Here is a 23876-nt window from a genome sequence, read left to right on the forward strand (position 1 = left end):
AGCAGCCTTTCCTGGGTGGGCACTGACAGTATTTCCCTGTGCATGGGTATCCTACATTCAGCCAGGGAGAGGCCCAACACCCCAAATCTTCTGACTCCCCCTCTGCCACCTTCTTCGGGTTATGACTCTCTGGTGCCTTGTCGCCCAGATTCTAGCTGATTCAGAAGCCCTACATCCTTATTTTTGCTTCTCAGCGCAGCAGGACCATGCACTGTGTTTGAGTTCCACTGTCCCCAGGTGGTACTTAACTTGTGATGTTCTCTCTTTTCAAGGGTCACTGTGTGGAACTGCCAGCTGCCCAGCACCTGAGAACAAATGCCTTATTTTTTCAGTGTGACAGGATATTTATTTTTGCAGGAGATATACTGGGTTGGTTTTTCGTGGTGCATCTTCGTCTTATCCTTTGGGTGTTCACTGATTCTCCCCAGAACAGGAGAATTTTATAAACAGTTTTGGAACAGTTCTTCCAAACTCCTGTTAATGTTGAAATTTTGACCTCTTCCCAGGAATCACAGATGTTCTTAACGGCATCTAGAATGGTGACTCTTTCCAGATCGTTTTCAATTGACGTTACCCATCAGAGGAATCACAGTATATGGCAGCTATAGCTTTATGAAATGTACTTCTTAAATAAGAAAACTTGAAAGTTGAAATTACTCCTTGATCCATGGGCAGAATGGATGGGTGTTAGCAGGCCTGAAAACAACATGAATTTTGCTGTTCATCTCCATCAGAGCTCTTGGGTGACCAGGTACATTGTCAGTGAGCAGTAATATGTTGAAAGGAAACTTTTTGTCTGAGCAGTAGGTCTCACCAGTGGACTTAGAACATTCAGTAAACCATGCTGTAAACAGATGTGCTGTCATTCAGGCTTTGTTCCATTTACAGAGCACAGGCAGAGTAGATTTAGCATAATTCTCAAGGGCCCTGGGATTTTCAGATGGTAAATGAGCACTGGCTTCAACTGAAAGTCACCCGCTGTTTTAGCCCCTGACGAGAGTCAGCCTGTCCTTTGAAGCTTTGAAGCCAGGTATTGACTTGTCCTCTTCAGCTATGAAAGTCCTAGATGGCATCTTCTTCTCACAGAAGGCTGTTTCTCTACATTGAATACCTGTTGTTTAGTGTAGCCACCTTCATTAATTACCTTAGCTAGATTTTCTGGTTAACTTACTGCGGCTTCTACATCAGCACTTGCTGCTTCGCCTTGCACTTGTGATGTTATGGGGACATGGCATCTTTCCTTAAGCCTCGCAAACCAACCTCTGCTAGCTTCAAACTTTTCTTCGGCAGTTTCCTCACCTGCCTCAGCCTTCACAAAATTGAAGAGAGTTAGGGCCTTACTCTGGATTGAGCTTTGGCTTAAGGGAATGTTGTGGCTGGTTTGATCTTCTATCCAGACCACTCACATCTTCTCCGTATCAGCAATCAGGCTGTTTCACTTCCTTATCATTTGTGTGTTCACTAGAGTAGCACTTGTAATTTCCTTCAAGAACTTTCCTTTGCATTCACAGCTTGCCTAACTCTTTGGCGCAAGAAGCCAAACTTTCAGCCTATCTCGGCTTCTTTTGACATGCCTTCCTCACTAAGCTCAGCCATTTAAAGTGAGAGACATGTGACTCTTCCTTCCACTCGAACACTTAGGGGCCACTGTAGGGTTATGAATTGGCCTAATTTCAATATTGTGTCTCAGGGAATAGGGAGCCCCGAGGAGAGGGAGAGATGGGGAGATGGCCAGTTGGTGGAACAGTCAGCACACACACATCTATCGATTAAGTTCACTGTCATATGGGTGAGGTTTGTGACCCTGCCCCCCACAATTACAGCAGTAACCTCAAGGATCACCGATCACAGATGACCATAACAAACATAATACAAATGAAAAAGTCTACAATATTGAGAGAATTACCAAAATGTGACACAAAGACATGAAGTGAGAAAATGCTGTTGCAAAAATGGCACGGACAGACTTGCTTGGGTGGGGTTGCCACAAACCTTCAACTTGTAAACAACCCAGAATCTGCAAAGCAAAATAAAGTGAGGTGTGCCTGTATCAACTGCAGTTTTTAAAAATACTTAGAATAAAACATGATGGTTAAAATGATTATCAAGAATGGCTTCATATGAGAAGGGAGTATTATGTAATTTGTGTTTGTTCGTGTGCTCTCTGTATCCAGCTTGATAATTTGCAGGTTGGGCTCATAGGTTACGTTCCACAGCCATGTAATAATAATAATAAAATAATAATAAGAATGCTTATTTCCATGAAATTAACTAGTAAGTCACTAGAATGGACAGCAGGTATTTGGTGGTATTACTGAAGGTCTGGATTTTGGATATTCTGACCTAGCACAGTGCAAACATTATGAATTGACTGCTCACAGGAGATGCTGAGAATGTGACATGAAGCCTTCAGTGACACAGACAGCAGACAGGAAATTCCAAACCCCGGCTTTATTCTGCATGGCTCTCAGAAGGTCCTTCTTCATGGCATGCTGTAATGCCCAGATGTTGTTTTTCGATAAGCCCAATAATGTGACTTCTATTCCCTTCTAAAAGTTTTGATCAATAAAGACAATTATTAAACCTAAGGGAAAGACTCAAAAACTAGCAAGTAGCTAAATATTTACCACGTCACGTTCAATTCAAACAAGGTGTCTACCCAGCAGACACACATGCCTGTGGGCCGCAGTCTGTACTTTCTACCTTTATAGATTTTGCTGGAGGACGGGCCTATTTCATATATAATTTAAGACTCTACTATGGTACAATAATGGCAAAGAACAGTATTTCAGTACTGCAAACAGAGATACAGAACTCTGTGAGGGTGCCTTAGTTGGAAGTGACCAGAACTGTAAACCACTGTCCAAGATGACAGCTATCCCTGCAAGGACTTCAGGACTTAGAGGGAATCTGAAATCTCTAAGCATCTAGTAAGTCCTAAGAAGGATGGATTTCTGTGAAAAGTCCCAGTTACCCCAATACTTTAACTTCGTGAGAGTTGCGTGAACTTCATGGCCTTATGCGGTCACAGGGTGAGGCCACTGAGGGTGCTGCCGGGGTCTGTGAGCAGCAGGCAGGACACCCAGGGAGGGGACAGCCCTGCACGGCACCCCCCGGGCCCTGCTGCCGCCCCGCCAGGCCAGCTCCGGGGCCCAGGTAACAGCCCCACCTGCCCTCTCCCCCTTTGATTTTCTGGGCAGTTTGGCTTCTAAAGAGAAGAGGGTGACAGGTGATGTGGAGGGAAGTGCAAACCGCCATCTGCTGCCTCGTGAAACAGTAACCGGCCCCGTGGAGAGGCTGCTGCCCTTCCGGCCCGAGCACGCCGGCTGCCCGCGGGTGTGGACGGCAGCCCGAGCCCCGCGCCTGCACCAGCTCCCCGAACACGGCAGGTCCGGCTTCTGTGAGCCACGAGTCCGTTTTCCCTGCGGCCCTTTCGTTTCCACGTCTTGAGTCATTTTAGCGGAGTCGGGAGAAGTTCGGTCAGCGACCCTGCACACCGCGCTTCCCGGGAAACGGGCGGTGGGCTGCAGGCCCTGACTGTCTTCATGGAATGAACTGCAACTCCCTGTGCCGCCAAGTGGGGTCCAGCCCCTTGGAGAAGTGCTGGGAACCCACGGACATGCCTGCTTTTTACCTTCCCCTGGGAGAGTCAATTCTGCGCTTCTGGAGAAATCCAGCGCAGCTCAGAGTTTTCGTCCACTGACTGTCCTTCCCGAGACCTGGTGTCCAAAGGGCTAAACCTCTGCGTCCTTGTGTCGGTCCGTCTCAGGACGAAGAGCAGACGAGCCAGCAGAGGCCGGTGGGGCCTGGGGTGCGGCAGGGACACCTCCTGGAGCCCTGGGTCTTCCCATTGGACTGCGACACCGAGGGGATGTGGCATGCCGGCTCTGAGTCGCCAGGCCTGATTCAGGGACCGACGGGGACGCGGGGTCCCAGGTTCACGGGAAACAGGGGCTAAGGAGTCCGGGGCTGCCCCACACGCCTGCTGAGGGACAAGCGGGCAGAGCACCCCACTGCCCTCCAGCTCCCCCTCTGTCCTTGGTCCTGTGCCCCACGCCTGCCCCTTCAGCATGAACTCTGCCTCCCCCATGGGTCTCACGTCGCCCAGACGCTGCGACCCCCGTGCCCGAGACCCCTTCACCTGCTCGGACTTTGCTCAAAAACGACGAGCCCAGCAGGACAGGCTGGCTCCGCCCCTCAGCATCAGGCGGCCCCAGGGGGGCCGTCTCCCCACCAGCCTTGTTCACAGGCAGGCACCCTTCCAGGCCGTCTTTGCCTTGGAGCAATGCTGCCCCTACTCCTGTGGCCCCAGATCTCCTGCACTAAAGAAGCTGGCGTTACCATTTAGACCTGGCTTATTTTATCAGGGTCCTCCGTCCCCACAAGATCCTTTAGTATCTTTTAGAGGAAGGAGAACCAGGGGAACAGAAATCACCTAGCGATGTGGTAACATCGATAAAGGGGATCACAGCGGCAGAGAGAACCAGGACCTGCTCCGGAAATAATCTCGTCCACGTATTCATTTCAGAGCTGAGAAACCAGAAACCCTGGGGGGAAAGCGCGTCCGCACCGAGTAAATGCCTCGGAACGTGGCTCTTCCTTGTGTGAGCTGGGAATCGGAGCTCGACTACGGAAACTGCAGTGAGTGACCTCAAAATTGATACGCAGCCCCACCTTGTCTTTGGTAGATGCATCCAAATTTACTCTCCATCACCATCCCCCAAACACACACATTCTGAAAATACTCCCTGCCTTACTACATTATTGACCATGTATCATAAAGTTAGTGTTTATAAAAGTGCAATTGATTAGAAAATTATTTATATAGAACTTTTATAAACACTTCTTTTTTTGAGGGAAACAAGATGCACCAAATCTATACTTTTAAAAAATTGAAAACAAAAATCCAACATCATCTGAGAAAACAGATTATTTTTTTCCCCAACTAGAAAGACCTAAAATTGGATATGAAACAGTCACACTGCATTTTGGATGTTGGCCCAGATACTAGATTGGAATTTTAAACCTGAACTGTCAAAAACAATAAAACATGAAATACTATTTTTTTTCAGGACTCAGAGATTTAGGACAGAAAGGCAGACGCAATAGACTGAGCAGTTAGCTCAGAGTTTCCCAGCATATTCTTAAGACAACAGTTTTTCTTTACGGGAAGATTTTTTATAATTATATAATTAATTTTACTGTCAGTATCTGATTTGGGATGAGAGCATAACGTTTCTATGGCGGATTATTCCGACTGCAGTAGGATGACCCCTTTGGAACAGTATTCACAGGCGATGCTTCTGTATTTCTTATTTTTAAAAACTGTAATCACGCTGACATACGGCGGGCCTTGTGCTCATTCCGGGGCAAGAGTTGGTGGTCACGCTGTGTCTCCACTGTAGCTTCTCCTTCAGCGCTCTGTCATGGCTTCCCCGTGGTAATTTTTACTCCAGAAATCACCCTCCTCGTGCTTTCATCTCTGGTGTGTGTGACGGTCCAGGCCCCGTTCCTTACCTTCTAAGCCACCTGCTGCTGCCCCATAGCCTGCCCGTCCCGGCCCCGAGCCGCACTCCCGCCACAGCCCTGCTCGGCCCAAGGACAACAGCCCCCCGGCCGCCCCCCCAGGAAGAAGGGTACTTGGGGCTCGGCGGGGCTTGGTCCCAGGTGCAGCCTGGGGTCTTAGCCTTTGAACACAAAACAAACAAATATTTAATATAACAGCACTGTAAGGCAGCAGTAAAAGTGTATCTAAGCCCCTTTTTACATGAAAATCAATGAGGGTTAAAAGAGGCTCAGTGAAGGGACCCAGGATTCCTACAAAATTTGACTTTTAATCCAGAATTCTTGCAATTTTCTAAATTAAATAAATTATTGGTCAATATTTTACAGGCGTTTTAAAATACATACATTCCACAAAACCACAGATTTAACAATTTTCAATCCGCATGCCAGTCTCCTGGGAACGGTCTGGGTTTGTGTCCGTGTTTGCTGTGCAGTGAAGGCAGCCGCAGGTCCATGAGATGAAGCCAGTGAGTTTTGTGCAGAGAAGACTTTCTTCCACCAGAACCTCATCCCTGGTTTGCACTGAGATGGCCACTGTATCTGAGCCAGGTCCTCATGGGTGTGACGGTCCCACGACCTGAAACACCGTCGCGGAACCCAAATCACAGGACCAAAGCGTCTGTCAGGACGTGACCATCTCTGCCAAAAGTATTTCAAAAGCCCCTGGTGCGGCTCGAGCCCTAGGGGCCCGGGCGGGTCGGCCTCGGGCAGGTCCAGCCTGGCGTCCATCGGCACACGTGCCCGGAGCCCGGCTTGGAGGAAGGACTCATTTAGGGAGCATTCACTGCTCTGTGCTTTGAGTTCTCGGAATTTAAATCTGTAAATTTACCAATAAAACGGTCCTATTTACACACTCAAGAAATGTCTCTTGGATGAGACATACTCGGAACATTTTGCCCAAGAAGAAAACTCTGGATCCTCAGGGTACAGTTAGTTCTCTGAGTTACTCACCCCCCATGGCCGTTGAACTTGGTCTAACCTGAGCTCTTCTCTCTAACGTCACAGACGCCAGCCAGAGTTGCAGGGCGTCCACGCTAGTGTTCCCTTTACATTTCTGTTACACATCTAGAAGATTGAGAAGACGATAAGGCTTCTGTTCTTATGCAGCGTGGGGTAAGTGATCCACGTAAACAGTCACTTCCTCTGACATGCTGAATGATGCTCACCTGTATGGTCAAGTTTCTCCTGACGACCCTCAGAGTGGCAACATATTCACAGCTCCCAGTGCCGGAGGTGACTTTGTTACAAAGACATTTTTTCAGGAGAGATAAGCAACGCTGCAGGAAGAGACACCTAGTGCATCACCCTGACAGGCCTCCTACATGTTTCTGTCTTTCCATCACTGCAACAATGAAACATCCATCTCTGAGGCAGGTGGGGAGTGGAGGGACCATACTGGTGACATCAGAGGGACGAGACCCACCTTCCAGCCCTGGGGCCCCGCCTGCTCCCAGGGGCTGCAGGGTCACGTGTGAGGCGGGACAGGAAAGGAGCCCCCGGCCTGGGGAAGCAGCCTCCCTGCCCGCCCCCGCCCCTCGTTTGTCTTCTCGTCACTTTCCAAGAGGCTCTGGAGTCAGTGAGGAAGGGACGGCCCTCCACCGCGCCTGGGCGGCCACCCTGTGCCGCTGCTCTCAGGGTCAGCACCAGGGACACATCCTGGCCTTTCCTGGGGAGCTGCCTGGCCACACAGAACCCAGGGTCCATGCAGGCCAAGCGGCCAGCACAGGGTGTACTTCCCAAGCGTCCCAGGGGCTACGAATCCATCTCCCCGGCCAGTCACTCGCTCTGCTGGGGAAACAGTCTTTCCCACATTAGGACACAGGGATTCTTACGGAAAATCTCCAGGGAGGAACCCTCGCAAGCAGACTGTCCCACAGGGCCTCGGGCCGGGAGCCTGGGCTGCCTGTAGTGTCGCCAACTGGACGTGCAGGTGTCGTCGGCTGATGCTGGGGTGCCCAGAGAGGGCCGGCTGAGCCGGGCCGCGGCCGGACCCACGCTGGCGGTCCACACCGACAGCCAGAGGCATCACCTGAGGACCACCAGTGGGGAGCTGGGGACGGAGCGTCCCGGGGAGCACTGGCCCTGCTCCCTCCTCCCGTGAGCTGGGCCCTGGGGCGCTGGGACAGGCCGGCCGTGTCCCCGGCGTCCGGAACAGCCTGGCGGATGACCCACTGAGACCAGAGGCCTAAGGGCGACAGCTGCGGGGGCAGCAGAGCGAGGGCGCCTCGGGCCCAGCAAGTGGGGGGACTTCGTATCAGGGAAGAGTTTTGGGGGGACCACCAAGCTCCTAAGGAGAAAGTGCACAATCTCGCTCCGTCCCACGGAAGCCGTGAGGCCGGTGGCAGCCGGGCCGCGGCCCCGATTAAGTGGCCTTAATACGCTTTGCTGGGCGTCAGTCCTGAACGCTTTCTGTGTTGGCTTCTCACCGGCCACCTCCTGATGGTGGTAATTTCGCTTGGATACGGAAAACAAGTGCCTTGGGCCCCTGTGGAGGCTTCAGAGGCATCCTCTTCTTCCCAATTCTTAATTTATTTTATTTTTTTGGGAAGTAACTGTTTTTTTAAAAAAAAATTATTTATTTGGCTGCACCGGGTCTTAGTTGCAGCTTGTGGGATCTCGTTCCCTGACCAGGGATCGAACCTGGGCCCCCTGCATTGGGAGCGCAGTCTTAGCCACTGGACCACCAGGGAAGTCCCCCCAATTCTTTTTAAAATAGACCCAGAACTAAAATATTTTTGTAACAGAACTTCAGCTTTTACGGCATTTCCAGTTCTAATTTTCTTTGAAAACGCCTCCTGTCAAGCTGCACCTGAATCTGTCAGGGGCCCGGCCCTTCCTGGACAGTCGGACTGTCCTGCATGAAGCCCTGGACAGAGCAGGTGCGCATGGACAAGACGCCACTGGAAACTCAGCGCAGCAGGTGTGCTGGGGGTTTTTTGTGAGGCGACCTATCAACAGGTCACCAAGGTTATGGGGACCAATGACAAGTGCATCTCAGGAAAGTAATTTAAGCAAACGCAGGCAGCTTTGCACAAACTATGTTCACATATTCTACAGAAGTGTCATATCTGTCAACTTTTAATCAAGTGTGTTTCCCACTAAAATAAGTTTTGTTTTCTCTCCAAAGGGCAGCTCTTAAAGGTTCAATTAACCATCAAATATTATTATTGAGAGAGAAGGTTCAGTCCGAAATATTTTTCTGCAGCAAATTTAAGACCTATATCTCAGGAATGAAACAGCTGTGCTGTATTATATGGTCTCAGCATGCCATAAAAATATGTAAATAATTTTTGTATTTGAATTTGACATATTTTGAGTGGAAATGCTTGGCTTGTTATCTTAATGAAATTAATTCATTAATTTTGTGAAGACAGCAATATCTAAAGTATTTAAGTCGTATAAATTTTTAAATATCACAGCAATACAATAATTTAAAAGCAAATGAACGTATCTGACAACAGGTTACTGTTATATTCTTCAAATTGAAACCATTATTATGATGATAAGATTAAAAGTATCTTATGAAACACGAATGATGGAGTAAAAATAGGGCCTGGTTCTTAAACTCTTCACTGAGTGGTGGTAAATCAGGCCAATTTGGAAGCCAAGTGAAGATTTAGAGCTACCAGAATCTACTTAAGATACAGGGTGAAAGTAAGAGGAGTGTGCAAATTTTTAGAAAAACATGATATTATTAAACAGGACTGGGGGGCTTCAGAGGTGGAACGATGCCCTAATGGAATCCTATGACCCGCAGAGCTGAGGAACCAATGCAAGCAAAGGTGCATCATTTCCTGTATCAAGATTATTAGGAACACACTTGGTTCATGTGAAAAAGATGGCACAGAAATTATATGAGGGAAAAATGACTTCTGAGTTACAAGAGAGAAAAATCACCATTTCGTGAATTGATAATGGAAGAAAAACAGATCCATTTCAAAAATAGTTACTTGAGCTGTTCCATCAGGTTTGAGCAGGGCCCCAGGACCAGATCATGGAGTTCAAATTCTGACTTGAGTATGCACCAGCTGTTTCCTTGGTGTGCACAAGCATGCACTAGCTGTGTCCTGTTGGTGTGTTCCCTTGGTGTGCACAAGCATGCACGATCTGTGTTTCCCTCCTATGTGCTAGCATGTACTAGCTGTGTTTCCTTCCTATACTAGCAGGCACTAGCTGTGTCCCCTTGGTAAATGAGTTAAATTCTTGTGCCTCAGAGTTTTACCTTCTCCCATACAAAAAAGGTAATCATGACAGATACGTAATATTTAGAAAGAGTCCTGCTATGTAATAACTACTATGTAAATTGTTGTTAATACTATTATTAGTAAATAGATCTATATATATAAGGAAGAAAATTAAGGTGACCCACATTCTTTCCTTCTATAGATAGTCATTTCAGCATTTGGCATATATCATTTATTTTCCAATGCCTTTGTAAATTATTGTGTTCCTCACTATATACACTTTTGAAAATTAACATGATGTGTTTTCCAGTCACTAAACAATCTTGGTAAAATTCATTTTAAAACACTGAAAAATCTCATCGCATGAATATATCCCCATATAACGAATTATTTCCCCATTATTGAGAAGCCGGATTGAAGTCACTTTTTCTTAAGCACATATTGAATGTGCTCTGAAACACGGCTTGTCATACATTCCTGGGTATGGAACTGCTATGTCTGAGGTGTGAGGATCCACAGCGGTGTTAGCACCTGCTGCCAGACGCTTTCCAGAAACGCTGCTGCACTGCACTTGTCAGGCCCTGTCAGTCATCCCCACAGAAAACACAACCACAAGGCCAGCTTTTGTGGGGACCACTTTGCAACGCCCTCTGCAGAGCCCCCAGGTCAGGACCAGTGGAGTCATCTTCGCCTGAACTTTGCTGAACCTCTACACACCGGCCACCAGTTCTGAATCAGTACCTTCTGGGAGACCAGTCCTTCTGCCTCGCTGGCCCATTCATGGTCTGTAACAGACCTACTGTTTGTATATAACTGTGCCGTTTTTGCCTAAATTCCTTGGAGGTAAGGTAGCTATTCACTGTCTTCCTCCAAATAACCCTTCTCAAGTTTTAAGATGATTCCACATTATTTATTTAAATGTCTTTCTAGCAGCTTTTCTCCTTCAATCTGCTACATTAAAATTTTTGTTGTATTTGATATATACAGAGTGTAATACATATATTCTTATGTACACAAATCATAGAGGAAGTTATGAAACATAAAACTAAAACGAAGCCCCCTGAAGCTCCCAGGGGACTCACAAATTAGAACGTCGCTGCTGCATCCCTCTGCGTCCTCCTGTCTTCCCACGTGGGCTCGGTTGGCCCCCATCTCCCCCATGACCAGTACCCTGAACCCTGGAGCCGATGCAGTTTTCATAAAGCCCAAAGACGATAAAACGTGAAGGGGGGATTCTTTAAGAAAAAGAATACAAAAGTAAGGCATACACAAGAGGAAATCCAAACGCACTAACTGCTAGTAAATCTTTCCCCAGCAAAACTGCCCTCAGCTGGAACACAAACAGTTGCCCAAACACCACCCCATGGGACTAGAAGTGTGATGCAGGGGAAATCACAGACGTTACAGAAACCTGAGACCACCTGGAGACACTGCCATCTGCTCCCAGGCCCCCAGATGACACTTGTTACTTCTTGCCATTTTGATGACAGCCATTCTGACACTGTGAGGTGGTATCTCACTGTGGCTTTGATTTGCACTTCCCTGACGATTAGTGACATTGAGCATCTTTCCATATGCCTATTGACCATCTGTATGCCTTCTCTGGAGAAATATCTATTCAGTCCCTCTGCCCAATTTTGATTTAAATCGCTTGCTTTTTGCTATCGAGTAGTATGTATTCTTTCTATATATTTTGGATATTAACTTCTGATAAGGTACATGATTTGCACATATTTTCTCCATTTTCATTATGTTGATGATTTCCTTTATTGTGCAGAGGCTCTTTAGTTTGATGTAGCCCCACTTGTTTATTTCTGCTTTTGTTGCCTTTGTTTTGGGGGTTCAATTTTTAAAAAATCATTGCCAAGACCAATGTCAAGGAGCTTACCATTTATGTTTTCTTCTAGGAGTTTTATGGTTTCAGGTCTTATGTTCAAGTCTTTCATTCATTTTGAGTTAATTTCTGTCAGTGGTGTAAGACAGGGGCTTAGTTTCATTCTTTTGCATGTGGCCATCAAGTTTTCCCAACACCTTTCATTTATGAGACTATCCTTTTCCCCGCTATATATTCCTGACTCCTTTGTCATAAATTAATTGCCCATATAGGTGTGAGTTTATTTCATGGTTCTCTATTCTGTTGCATTGATCTATGTGCCTTTTTTATGCCAATACCATACTGTTTTGATTATTATATCTTCAAAATTTAGTATGAAATCAGGAAGTGTGATGCCTCCAGCTTTGTTTCTCTTTCTCAAAATTGTTCTAGGTATTTTTTTTTTTTTTTTTTTTTTTTGCGGTACACGGGCCTCTCACTGTTGTGGCCTCTCCCGTTGCGGAGCACAGGCTCCGGACGCCCAGGCCCAGCGGCCATGGCCCACGGGCCCAGCCACTCCGCGGCATGTGGGATCTTCCCGGACCGGGGCACGAACCCGTGTTCCCTGCATCGGCAGGCGGACTCTCAACCACTGCGCCACCAGGGAAGCCCTGTTCTAGGTATTTTTGATCTTTTGCAGTTGCGTATACATTTTAGGATTGTTTGTACTGATTTTTTTTGTAAAAAAATGCCATTGGAATTTTGATAGGTATCCCACTGAATCTGTAGATTGCTTTGGTTAGTATGGACATTTTAACAATAGGTTTATTCTTCCAATCCATGAGCACGGAATATCTTTCCATTTATTTGTGTCTTCTTCAATTTCCTTCATTAATGTCTAAAAGTTTTCAGGGTACAGGTCATTCATGTCCTTGGTTAAATTTATTCCAAGGTATTTTTTTCTTTTTTATGCAATTATAAATTGGATTATTTTCATAGTTTCTCTTTCTGATAGTTCATTATTGTGTATAGAAATACAACTGATTTCTGTAATAGATTTTCCATCCTGCAAATTTACTGAATTTGTTTATTAGTACTCAAGAGTTTTTTAGTGGAGTCGCTAAGGTTTTCTCAATATAGTGTCAGGTCATCTGCAAATAAAGACAATTTTACTTCCTTCTTTCCACTTTGGATGTCTTTCATTTCTTTTTCTTGCCTAATTGTTCTGGCTAGGACTTCTAGTACTATGTTGAATAGGAGAGGTGAGAGTGGGCAGCCTTTTCTTGTTCCTGACCTTAGAGGAAAAGCCTTAAGCTTTTCACCATTGAGTACAATGTTAGCTGTGCAGTTGTCATTTATGGCCTTTATTATACTGAGGTATGTTCCCTCTATATACAATTTGCTGAGTTTTTAAATTAATTAATTAATTTGGGGGGGGCTGCGTTTGGTCTTCATTGCTACATGAAGGCTTTCTCTGGTTGCGGTGAGCAGGGGCTACTCTTCATTGTGGTGTGCAGATTTCTCATTGCTGTGGCTTCTCTTGTTGCGGAGCACAGGCTCTAGAAGAGCAGGCTTCAGTAGTTGTGGCACGTGGGCTCAGTAGTTGTGGCACATGGGCTCTAGAGCGCAGGCTCAGTAGTTGTGGCGCATGGGCTTGGCTGCCCCGCAGCATGTGGGTTCTTCCCGGACCAGGGCTCGAACCCATGTCCCCTGCATTGGCAGGCGGATTCTTAACCACTGTGCCACCAGGGAAGTACCCCTGAGTGTTTTTTTTTGATCATGAAAAGATTTCGAATTTTGTCTAATGATTTTTCTGCATCTATTGTATTAAGATACTCATATGATTTAATCCTTTATTTTGTTAATGTGGTACATCATGTTGATTGATTTGGAGATACTGAACCATCCTTGCATTCTCAGAATAAGTCTCACTTGATTATAGCATAAGATCCTTTTAATATATTGTTGAATTGGGTTTCCTAATATTTTGTTGAGAATCTTTGTATCTATGTTTATCAGGGATATTGGCCTGTAACTTCCTTTTTGTGGCATATTTGTCTGGTTTTGGTATTAGGGTACTGCTTGCCTTGTAAAATATGTTTGGAATTCTTCCCTCCTCTTCAATTTTTTGGAAGAGTTTCAGAAGGACTGGTATTAATTCTTCTTTAAATGTTTGGTAGAATTCACCAGTGAAGCAATCTGGTCCTGGACTTTTGTTTGCTGAGAGATTTTTGATTACTGATTCAATCACCTTACTAGTAATAGGTCTGTTCAGACTTTGTATTTCTTCATGATTCAGTCTTTTTAGATTTTATGTTCTAAGAACTTATCCATTTCTTCTAAGTTGTCTAATTTGATGGCATAGTATTGTTCAGAGAAGTCTCTTATGATTTTTTGTATTTGTGTATCAGTTGTAATGTCTCTTCTTTCATTTCTACTTTTATTTATTTGAGTGCTGCCTTTTTTTCTTGGTAAGTCTAGCTAAAGCTTTGCCTATTTTATCTTTTCCAAAAAAACACCAGCTCTTAGTTTCACTGATACTTTCCATTGTCTGTTTAGTCTCTATTGCACTTATTTCCATTCTGACCTTTGTTACTTACTTCCTTCTATTAACTTTGGGATTAGTTTGTTCTTCTTTTTCTAGTTACTTGATTTATAGTTTTAGGTTATTTATAAGAGCTCTTTCTTATTTCTTAACATATGCATTTATCACTATGAACATCCCTCTTAGAATTGCTTTGGCTGCTTCCCATAAATTTTGGTATGCTGTATTTCCATTTTCATTTGTCTCAAGATATTGAGACTTCTACTTTGATCCACTGGTTGTTCAGTAGCATGCTGTTTAATCTTCACATATGTGTGGATTTTTTGGTTTTCTTCTTGTAATTGATTTCTAGTTTCATACCATTGTGGTCAGAAAAGATGCTTGACAGGACTTGAATCATTTTAAAGATTGAAGTAAATCCGTGGCTCTTAACTATAGTAAATTCAGTCTATGTATATTGATTTTATTACTGCTATGTCTGTACTCATATCTACCTCCTTAAGTTTGGCTCTTTCATTGTCTTATTTTTCTATTCTTTTTTTCTTAATGCATTTTAGTTAAGGATTTTTTTGTTATTGATTTGCTTTTTATCATTTGATGTTTTATTTTTACTGGTGTTTTATTAATTCGTGAAGTGTCTTAACAACAGTAGGACTTTAGAATGCTTTACATCCAGTCCACTCACTCTGAACCACATACGTTGTTTTCAGTATTCTGTACTTGCTCTCTTTTCTTAACCTAAGATATTAGACATTAACTTAAGTGATGTTATTACTTTCTGCAGAGAACATTTGTTTAGATTCACATACATAGTCCCCTCCTTTAATCTCCAACTGCCCTTCTGGGATCATTTTTATTTTCCTGACATGTGGTCTTTAGAATTTCTGTTAGTGATATACTCTTTCAGATTCTCTTCCTATGAACAAGTCTTTATTTTTACCTTGTTTTGGAAGGATGGTTTTGTGAGGAACACAAAGATGGACTAATAGTTATTTTTCTTGTCTCCATGATTTTGAAAATATTATTGGGCTGTTATCTAGCTTCCATTGTCACTATTGAGAAATGTGTTGTTAATAAAATTGTCATTGTTCAAAGTGATCTATGCTTTCGCTAGTTGATTTTAAGATTGACTTTTGGCAACGAGGTCAGACAGAAGAGTACGACCCCATCCACATGAAAGTCAAATACAGGTAAAATTAATCTATAGTAATTGAGGTCAAAATAATAGTAATTTTTTGAGGGAGAGGGTAGTTTGAAATTATGGTGATGTGCTATATTTTGACCAGGGTGCTATAACATTTACTGAGCTGTTTCTTCAGAGTTGTATACTTCCCTGCATGTGCCTTATACTTTAATTAAACAGTTAAATATCACTCACTCATTCATTATCTCTGCCTGGGAGACCATCCCTCCTTCCATTTAGAAGACTCAATCCAATGTTTAACTTATGTGCTTATTTGTTTAATATTTTAAAATATATTCGTTTATTTTTCTTATTATATCTGCTTTTCTTTTGCAACTACTATTTTTAAGTTTCGTGTCTGTTTCCTTATAATTTCTGTAAAATCTTGTTTCTGTTTTGTGTTTTAATATATTGTTCCTGTACACTTTTGAGCATTCAATTCTCTGTAATGACCGTAATCTTTTGAGTTAATCTTTTGAAATTCTTAACTCAAAAAATCAGGCATTTACTGTCATAAATTCTTTGTTTTTTAATTGCAGCTCCTTATTTATTTTTGGTAAAGTTTTCCAACAAAGGGAAACTAGTCAGACACAATTTAGCCTTGCATCTGCCACAGGTAAAGCAGAGACATTGGCATCTGAAGTCCCTCAAAGGACCGGGTCAGCACCCAAGTTCCAAGCACACCAGGTGAAAGCACCAGCTATCTCTCAGGAAAAAGGAAAACATTTTTGGACAACCAGGTAATCAAGGAATAACTCCTCTACGTTCCCTCTGTGAAGGAAAACATGAACACTCACCCACTAACAAGGGAGCCAGAACGGGACGTGCAGGAGTGTGGAAACAGGGGTGGAGGGAGAGAAGAACCTGACAATATACACGTTCAGTTGAGATGAGTGACACAGACGTGAATGAGACTTTTTGTTGTTATAAATATTCAGTAAGTTTTCTGACACGAAAATAGTGCAGTATGAGTGATGAACTAAGAATCTTAAGGTGTGTGAGCCGTTCCTGGGTCTGGAGGAGAACGTGGGGTCTGGGGGTGAAGCCGTGAGCAGACTCCTTCTCATGGAGGGTAGGGAAGACGGAGAAGATGTAGCATCTGGGGAGGGAGCAGTTAATAATTTAGTTTCAAATGAGAACCCAGGGAAGTTGTCAAATACACAAGGTAGCACTGGGAGTGGCTCTGGGAATCACAGACAGAGTGCAAACGCATTCTATCGGCTCCCCCCACTCCACAAGCAGGGGTTACAAATGTATTGGGGGTCAGGGGCACACAGTCATGAAGGGGAAACACAGCCTCCAGGGCTCCTGTGATTGTAAAGCTGCTCTGAACTTGGCAAACTCTGCCTCTGGTCTGGTCCTGGGAGAAGGAAAGTGATGTGAGCATGTCTGAAAGTGCAGCCAACGAAAACTGCCTAAACCCTCTGTGTCTGAGGAAGGTTCCAACTCATTTCCTTTGATAAAACAAACTGCAGAGTGGAGCCCGTTTTCTTCTCCAATCCAGAGATACGGTAGATCCTAGTCTTCCAAAGACTAAAGCTTTGTGGTCACTCCTTGTACTCAACGTGGACTACATACAGTCCACAAGAAAAAGGTTAAGTGAGAGAGAATGGAAAAAATACAAAGACTTAGGACGTTGTGAGACAGCATAGGCTACAGTGACAAAACTTATTATAAATACAGAGTAACTAAGCAGTGTGGTTCTGGTATTGATATTGCGATCAGAATACAGCCAAGGTCTCAGCAATAAACCCAAGACCAGGAAACATGCGCTGTGATCGCAGTGGCCGAGGACACGGGTTAGAGCAGCCGGTTACCCAGGAAAATGAATCTGGGTCCCAGCCTTTCACATGTTTTACAAAAGTAAGCCTCATATGCTTTGGAGACCTAAAGTGAAAAACAAAGCTTAAAAATATTTAGGAAAAGAAACACAAGGAAACATCTTTATGAGCTTAGGATAAGAAAGGATGTCTTGAACCAGATCCTAAAACCACAACCTCTACCAGAAAGAAATGGACACACTTGGCTACACAGAGATTAACTTCCATTTATCAAAAGGTAGCATAAATATAATGAAACACACGCTGTAAATTGTGAGCAGAGATTTGAGACCCAAATTCAACAAAATATTAATCCCAAGTGTGTATGGAGATTCCCAAGGTATCAGGAAGGAAAAGACAAACAGCTTTTCCAGTTAAAGGGGTGAAAGTGGACGCACGTCACGGAAGGGGAGAAAGCAAAGTAACTGCAAGCAGGAGAGGCAAGCAGACCTCCTCAGCCACCCCGGGAGCAGCCACCAAATACCCCTGTGCTTGGGAAAATGGACCCAGAGCATGGAGCCCTGGGAAGCCATGGCCACCTGCAATGCCTCCTGCTGCTGGGACGGTGACCTGGGACAGCCGCCTGGGAAAATAAGTTGTCGTTGTTTTGAAAATCAGACACTGGCATCATTTGTGCCCAGAAATCCTAGCTCTGGGTCTGTAGCCAAGGGATATTTATAAGCATGTTCACGGCAGCCTGGTTTCAGTTGACAGCAGACTAGAGTAAACCAAGAAACAAAAGCCAAGTGTCTAGTGATGACTGATAATCAGTAAATAAACTGCAGTATATTCACACAATTAAATATAATACAGAAAAAAACAAACAAACAAAAAAGAGCCAGGGACCTACATAACATTTGTGGATCTCAAAAACATAATAGCAGGTAAAAATGTAAATCCCAGAAGGCTATGACAGAATAACATTTTATAAGCCTCAAAATGAAATGGTATATTTTAGGGATCTATACATATGGATAAACTTTTTTTTTTTTTTATCAAGCCAGTGACAAACTCGAGATTCAGGATGCTGTTTATTTGGGGAAGGCCAGAAAATGGGATATGGGAGTGACACACAGGCGGCCGTATAAGCTGGGGACAATGTTCCTAGTACCGATTTGAGTCTTGAGTTCAGGGACATTTGTTTTATTTTTCTGCTTCATAAGTCACGTAGACCCTAAACGCAGTTTTTAAATATCAAGAACTATATTAAAGGGTTAAAAATGGAAAAGAATGGTATGTTAAGAATGGACTGTGCAAACATGAATCACTTCCTCTGGCTCCGCCTGCCGGTCAGGTAGGTGGTGGTCGGAAGGTGCGAGCGGATATGATTTCCAAGGAAACATTTTTTCAAGCTGCTTACAGGAGTCTAATCCGTAGCCACTAACGAACGGCTCAGTGGTTGATGAGGCCACACCCTGGACGCTGGCTCTTCTCAGGGCCCACCCAGCCCTCCCTGGGGGAGGGGCAGCCGTCCAAACCCAGGTCACCTGCAGCCCTCTCTTTCTGCTCAACTCTGGTTTTCTTGGGAAGGTGAAGATTTGGAGGATGACGGAAACTCACTGCAAATACACAGCATCACGCTTCCTAGGTGATTCCATTAATCCGGGAATGAACCCCTTTCCTGTGAGTCTGGAGGAAGCTTCCTGAGGACAGACCCCGGCAGTTCCCACCATCAGGTTCCGAGGAAAATTGGAGCCACGACTCCACATTCTACCTCAAAATTATGTACTCAGGCCTGTTCATGAGATATTGTGAATTAAGAGCTGAAAGTACCCTACGGTGAAAGACCAGGCGTCCACGTGGGAATTACGTGCACGTAAGCACATCCTACACCCATGTTTGAACCTCCCTCTGAAACGGGCAGCAAGGGCTTTTCTAAATCTGCCAGGGGAGCTTCTGGTTAAATCAAAGGTGAGCACGAGCGAGCTTACTGTGTTGCTGGAGTTTCCGTTCAGATGCAAACCGCTGTCAAAGAGGGGTGAGGAGGTCCCGCTGCCAGGCTCACTAGATGGTCCTGGGGACCCTGCAAATCAAACAGAGACTCACTGCAGATGGAGCCACCAGAGGAGTCGCAGCGCGTTACCTGCAGGTCCACCTACGGGGGTCACCTAGGGAGGTCCCCAGACAAGCCCCCGGGGGAAGCAGCTGCTGGTACGGGCTGTGCAGCCAGCGCTGGCCCCTCGCCGCCCGCCCACCACGTGGACGCCCCCGTCTGCACCCCACAAAACGCCTGGCAGAAGGAGGGCAGGACCGGCTTCTCGCCGGGGCCGCACCAGGTCCAGGTGCAGAGAGACAGCAGCCTCTCCAAGCCGGTCCCCTGGCCCCGGGGGCTCCATGAACCTGCCCTCCCCACCACTAGGATAACGATGCTAACTTCCGACACTTATTCTTGACTTTCCGATGTTAATTTTTGCATTATTTATTTGTTTGACATTTTCGGATTATCTCTGCACTGCAAGTTGCTTTAGTGAAAAATAGAAGGACCAATCAGGTAAGTTTGAGGAAAGTGATATTTATGAAAAGAGGAAGCAGCTCTGGACTGGGGAGGGAGCAGGGAGCCGCCGTTGGGCCTGGAACACGGGTCCCGGATGAACAGAGGGTCCAAGTCGAGCGTCTGCCTCGGGCAAGTCAGGGCCCTTCCCGATCACAGTCCTCTTTTCAGGAAGTACAGGGATGGAAAGGGATCTCCGTCCTGTCGCTCCAGCACCAGGCAGGTCCTGTCCCCACGCTTCTGCCACCGCTCAGCTCCCGCCCTGCCCTCCACTGCGGCCCTGGACGCGCCAGGTGAGGTGGGGGCGGCACCAGCTGCCCCCAGGCCTCACCCGAAAGACCAGCGATCCAGGTGGACAGCAGGAGGGGCAGCGGGTCCTCAGCGCACATCTGCCCTGACCACGTGCCCAGGACCCCTCGCGGGACCCCAGACAGGCGCCAGCGCCACAGGCAGAAGGAGGTCCGCGCCCCCTCCCCGAGTAGGGAGCCCTTCTCCTGACCACGACGCACCAGCAAGACCGACTCGGCGGCCCCGGGCCCCAGGTGCCGCCATGGGCAGGTTCACCCGCTGCCCTCCTGACTTAGTCGGCAATTTCAGGGAGAAGCCAGTGACCCCGCACCTCCCGTTACCAAAATGGGCGACGGGAAGGACCCTGATGGGCTGTGCAGGGTCAGGGGTGCCCCGGCCGCAGCGGGTGCCAGCCTGATACACGGGTCCTTCATTTTCTTTTAGCTTGAAAATTTTCAAAGCCAGCGTTAGCCTTCAAAAGCCAACTACTCGGGGGATAAATCACATTAGGCAGAGGCTCCAAACTGGCAGGTGAAGCTCAGTCTGACCTGCAAATCGGTTTTGTCTGATCAAAGCCAAGGCACTGCATTAAAAATCCAGACTTCCCTTTCTTGGAAAATGACAAAAAACTTTACTGGGGTAAAGTTCCCAAATGACAGTAAATGGCCGGAGCTGAGGGGTTTCACAGCAGGCGCCCCCAGCCCTCCTCGTCCTGTCCTGCCCAATCTTCTCCGTCAGGTCCGAGGGTCTGCAGCACGCGTGTCACCAGCATCCGTGTCGCTGAGGACAGAACTGAAAGCCTCGCGATGTTGTTGTATTTACTACTTCGACACACAAGCTTCAGGTGTGCTTGTTACTTATTATTATCACCAGTTCACAGATGAGGAAAATTAGTGGGGTATCGTGCAAGTTACTTCAGTGATGTCAGTTTTCTCCTTGAAAAGCCATGAATGCATTTATGGGCTCACCTTCAAAGCAGCCGGCACAGTTCAGGCCAAGCAGATGCTCCATCAACCCAATTTCCCTTTAAACACCACACAGGACAGCCAGAGCTTTAAACCTCTCAACAAAATCAGATAAACTCATGGGTCTTCATACTGATGCTTCCAGGCCACCTCCAGTGTCGGCGAACAGCTTCAAGAGGGAGGCTGTGCTCCTTTACGTCCTCACGACCCCACCCGAATGTTTTCTGGCCAGAATATGAGCGTGGGCAGCTTTTCCGTCCACTCGCTCTGGGGTGCTGCAACACAAGTGGCACCCTGACTGTGCAAATTCCCTGCTGTGAGAAGCGGAAGCACCTGGGAAATACAGTAAAGGAGACCCTTACTGACCTCTGAGTAAAATCCAGGGCCTGTTACAGGTCACCTGGGTGCTTGAGGAGGGGAAAGAAACACTGAGGCGGGCCCGGCAGCAGGACAAGTCGTAACAAGTAGGCAATGCTTCCCGCTTCCACACTCCTAAGGAAAGAAGCACGTGAAGCTGACGTGGAATCCGATGGATGCACTTCTGTGCACCCACCCCCACCCCGGTGTCCAGAGCGTCTGTGAGGCCCGACACGTCTGTAAAACACTCCACACCGCATCCCTGCAGGCGGAGAAATGGACTGAACAGCTCCAAGAAGGCTTGAGAACATGACAACAACTTAACTCTGCTTGAACGGTAGTTCTCACTGCATCTGACCACCCAGCTTCCTTCCCGTTTTCCTAACCCTCCAAACATTCTGAGACCAGCTCCCCACGCACAGAACTGCTTCTGGACCCAGAGTCTGTTCTGCCAGCACCTCTACCTACTTCTTACTACATCTTCTACTGCAGCTCCTTCCTGATGGCACATGTGTTATTTCCATAACTAGCTCATCAGTAACTTGGGAGCGAAATCAAAATATTTCTAATTTCCTTCATTTTCCAGATGCTCTCACTGGAGGGACTAACTCTTCCAAATCAACCCCGAGGGGAGGCTGAGTGAGCGAGTGAGTGAGTGGATTGTAACCTGACAGTCATTCATGCGCTCTAGGTTTCTATCAACTTACTGCTGGTGAATGAGCATCTTTTCATCTACATCCCAAAAGAGAAATCTGAACATTGTAATATCTGTTTCTGCTTATCACTACTTAAACCCGTTATTTTTAAAAAATCAGTGTCAATAATTATCAATAATAAAAATAGTGTCAAAAAACAAATACTGGGGGCTTCCCTGGTGGCGCAGTGGTTGAGAGTCCGCCTGCCGATGCAGGGGACACGGGTTCATGCCCCAGTCCGGGAAGATCCCACATGCCGCGGAGTGGCTGGGCCCGTGAGCCATGGCCGCTGGGCCTGCGCGTCCAGAGCCTGTGCTCCGCAACGGGAGAGGCCACAACAGTGAGAGGCCCACGTACTGCAAAAAAAAAACACAAAAAAACAACCAACTACTGGAAAAGAATACAACACAAATAGTTTCAATGAGTATTTACAAAAACACCTAACCTAAAAAAATGAGCTGTGATCTATAGCAGCTACACTGACCTCGTGCAGGGTTGGTGGGGTGTGAGATGGAGGCATGGAGGCAGTGTGGCAGGTCCTCAACAATCCGACCCAGACTTGCCGTATGACACAGCACCTCCACTCGCAGGTGTGTGGCCGGGAGAACTGAAAACACGTTCATGTAGACCTGTACATGAACGCTCACACCGGCATTGGCACAACGGTCCCCAGGTGGAAACAAGCCACCTGCCCGTCGGCTGATGAAGAGAGAAACAAAACATGGTCTCTCCAAATAATGGAAATTATTCAGTTAAAAAAAGGAATGAAACACCTGCACACGGGGTACCATGTGGATGAATCTGGAAAACATGCCGAGTGAAGAAAGCTGACATGAAAGGCCACACACTGCGCGGCCCCAGTTACGTGAAGCGATCAGAACAGGCAAATCCACGGGGACAGAAAGTGGATTCGTGGTTTCCAGGGGCTGGGGGAGGGGATGATTGGTACAAAGTTCCTTTCTGGGGTGATGGAAATATTCTGGAATGGGACAGTGGTGATGGCTGCACGGCACAGTGAAAAATTAAAAACTGCCGAAGCACGCACCTTAAAATGGTGAATTTTATGTTATGTGAATTCTATTTCATAAAAAGTCTGAGTCTGAATTTATGCAAAATAATCAAAGTCGGCACTGACTGTCTCCAGAGGAGACCCCTCCCGCCTCCTGTGCCCTCCCGGACACACCGTCAGGGGAGGCGCCCGCAGGAGAGATGTCCAGGCAGAGCCGTGCACACGCCCCCCATGGCTACACGATGCTGTAAACTCACACGCGCCACACACCTGGGCCCCAGGCGAACGCTTGGGATTGGCTGTCCGTGGGCCTTTTACCCTCTTCCTGAAGAATCACTGTGAAACCCCAGTAAACTCTTGTGCTGTGTATAGCATTTATTTCTCTTTGAACGTGTGGCCTGATTTCTCGCGTTGGTCTTTTTAGAAGGCAGGACGTGTGATGAATCCTACTGATGTATTTTCATACCCATGGGGGGGATCGTCAGTTTTTCTTAGATCAGTGAGCAGCATGGTCTCCAGGTTGAGGTCTGATGCGGACAAAAATCGAGCTGCTGAAACCGATTTGCTCGGTTACTCAGGAAGATGGATGGGAGCAGGGCCAGAAGTTCAATGGCCCTTTTTGTGACCGTGGATTCGAACGTGAGATCGGGTCTCAGCACCTGCCGTGGCCCCAGAGAGCTGGGCCAGGCCCAGGGGCGGCAGCAGCGGCTCCGACAACGGGGGAACGATGGAAAAGAGAGAGAAGATTCCGGCCATAAGGTCAGCCCAGGAGAGAGAAGCTGTTCCTTCATGTGAGAGAAAAAGCCGGAGAAAGAAGGGAAAAGCGAAGAGAGGGGCTGCCGCGGGGGGAGGAGGCCCCGCTTCCCCGTGAGCCGGGACAGTGTGCTGAGCCACCAGCAGAGCTGCAGCCCCTGGGCCCAACCTCAGCCCAGAGCCCCTCTGGTTCCAAGGTCAGCACCCA

At 46.5% G+C, this 23876-nt stretch overlaps 1 protein-coding gene across 1 annotated transcript in view; it reads right to left on the reverse strand.

The window, feature by feature from the left end:
• The window catches only part of SNTG2 (syntrophin gamma 2), a 150360-nt gene that overhangs the window by 73420 nt on the left and 53064 nt on the right, over nucleotides 1–23876 (reverse strand). The window contains exon 9 of the mRNA XM_089922505.1: nucleotides 19042–19133. Coding sequence (XP_089778631.1) covers nucleotides 19042–19133 — 92 coding nt within the window. The remainder of the gene's footprint in view (nucleotides 1–19041; nucleotides 19134–23876) is intronic.

Source organism: Delphinapterus leucas, chromosome 13 (assembly GCF_059928025.1).
Source record: "Delphinapterus leucas isolate spDelLeu-1000000601 "Yukka" chromosome 13, BTC_Dleu_Yukka2, whole genome shotgun sequence".
Classification (NCBI taxonomy): Eukaryota; Metazoa; Chordata; class Mammalia; order Artiodactyla; family Monodontidae; genus Delphinapterus; species Delphinapterus leucas.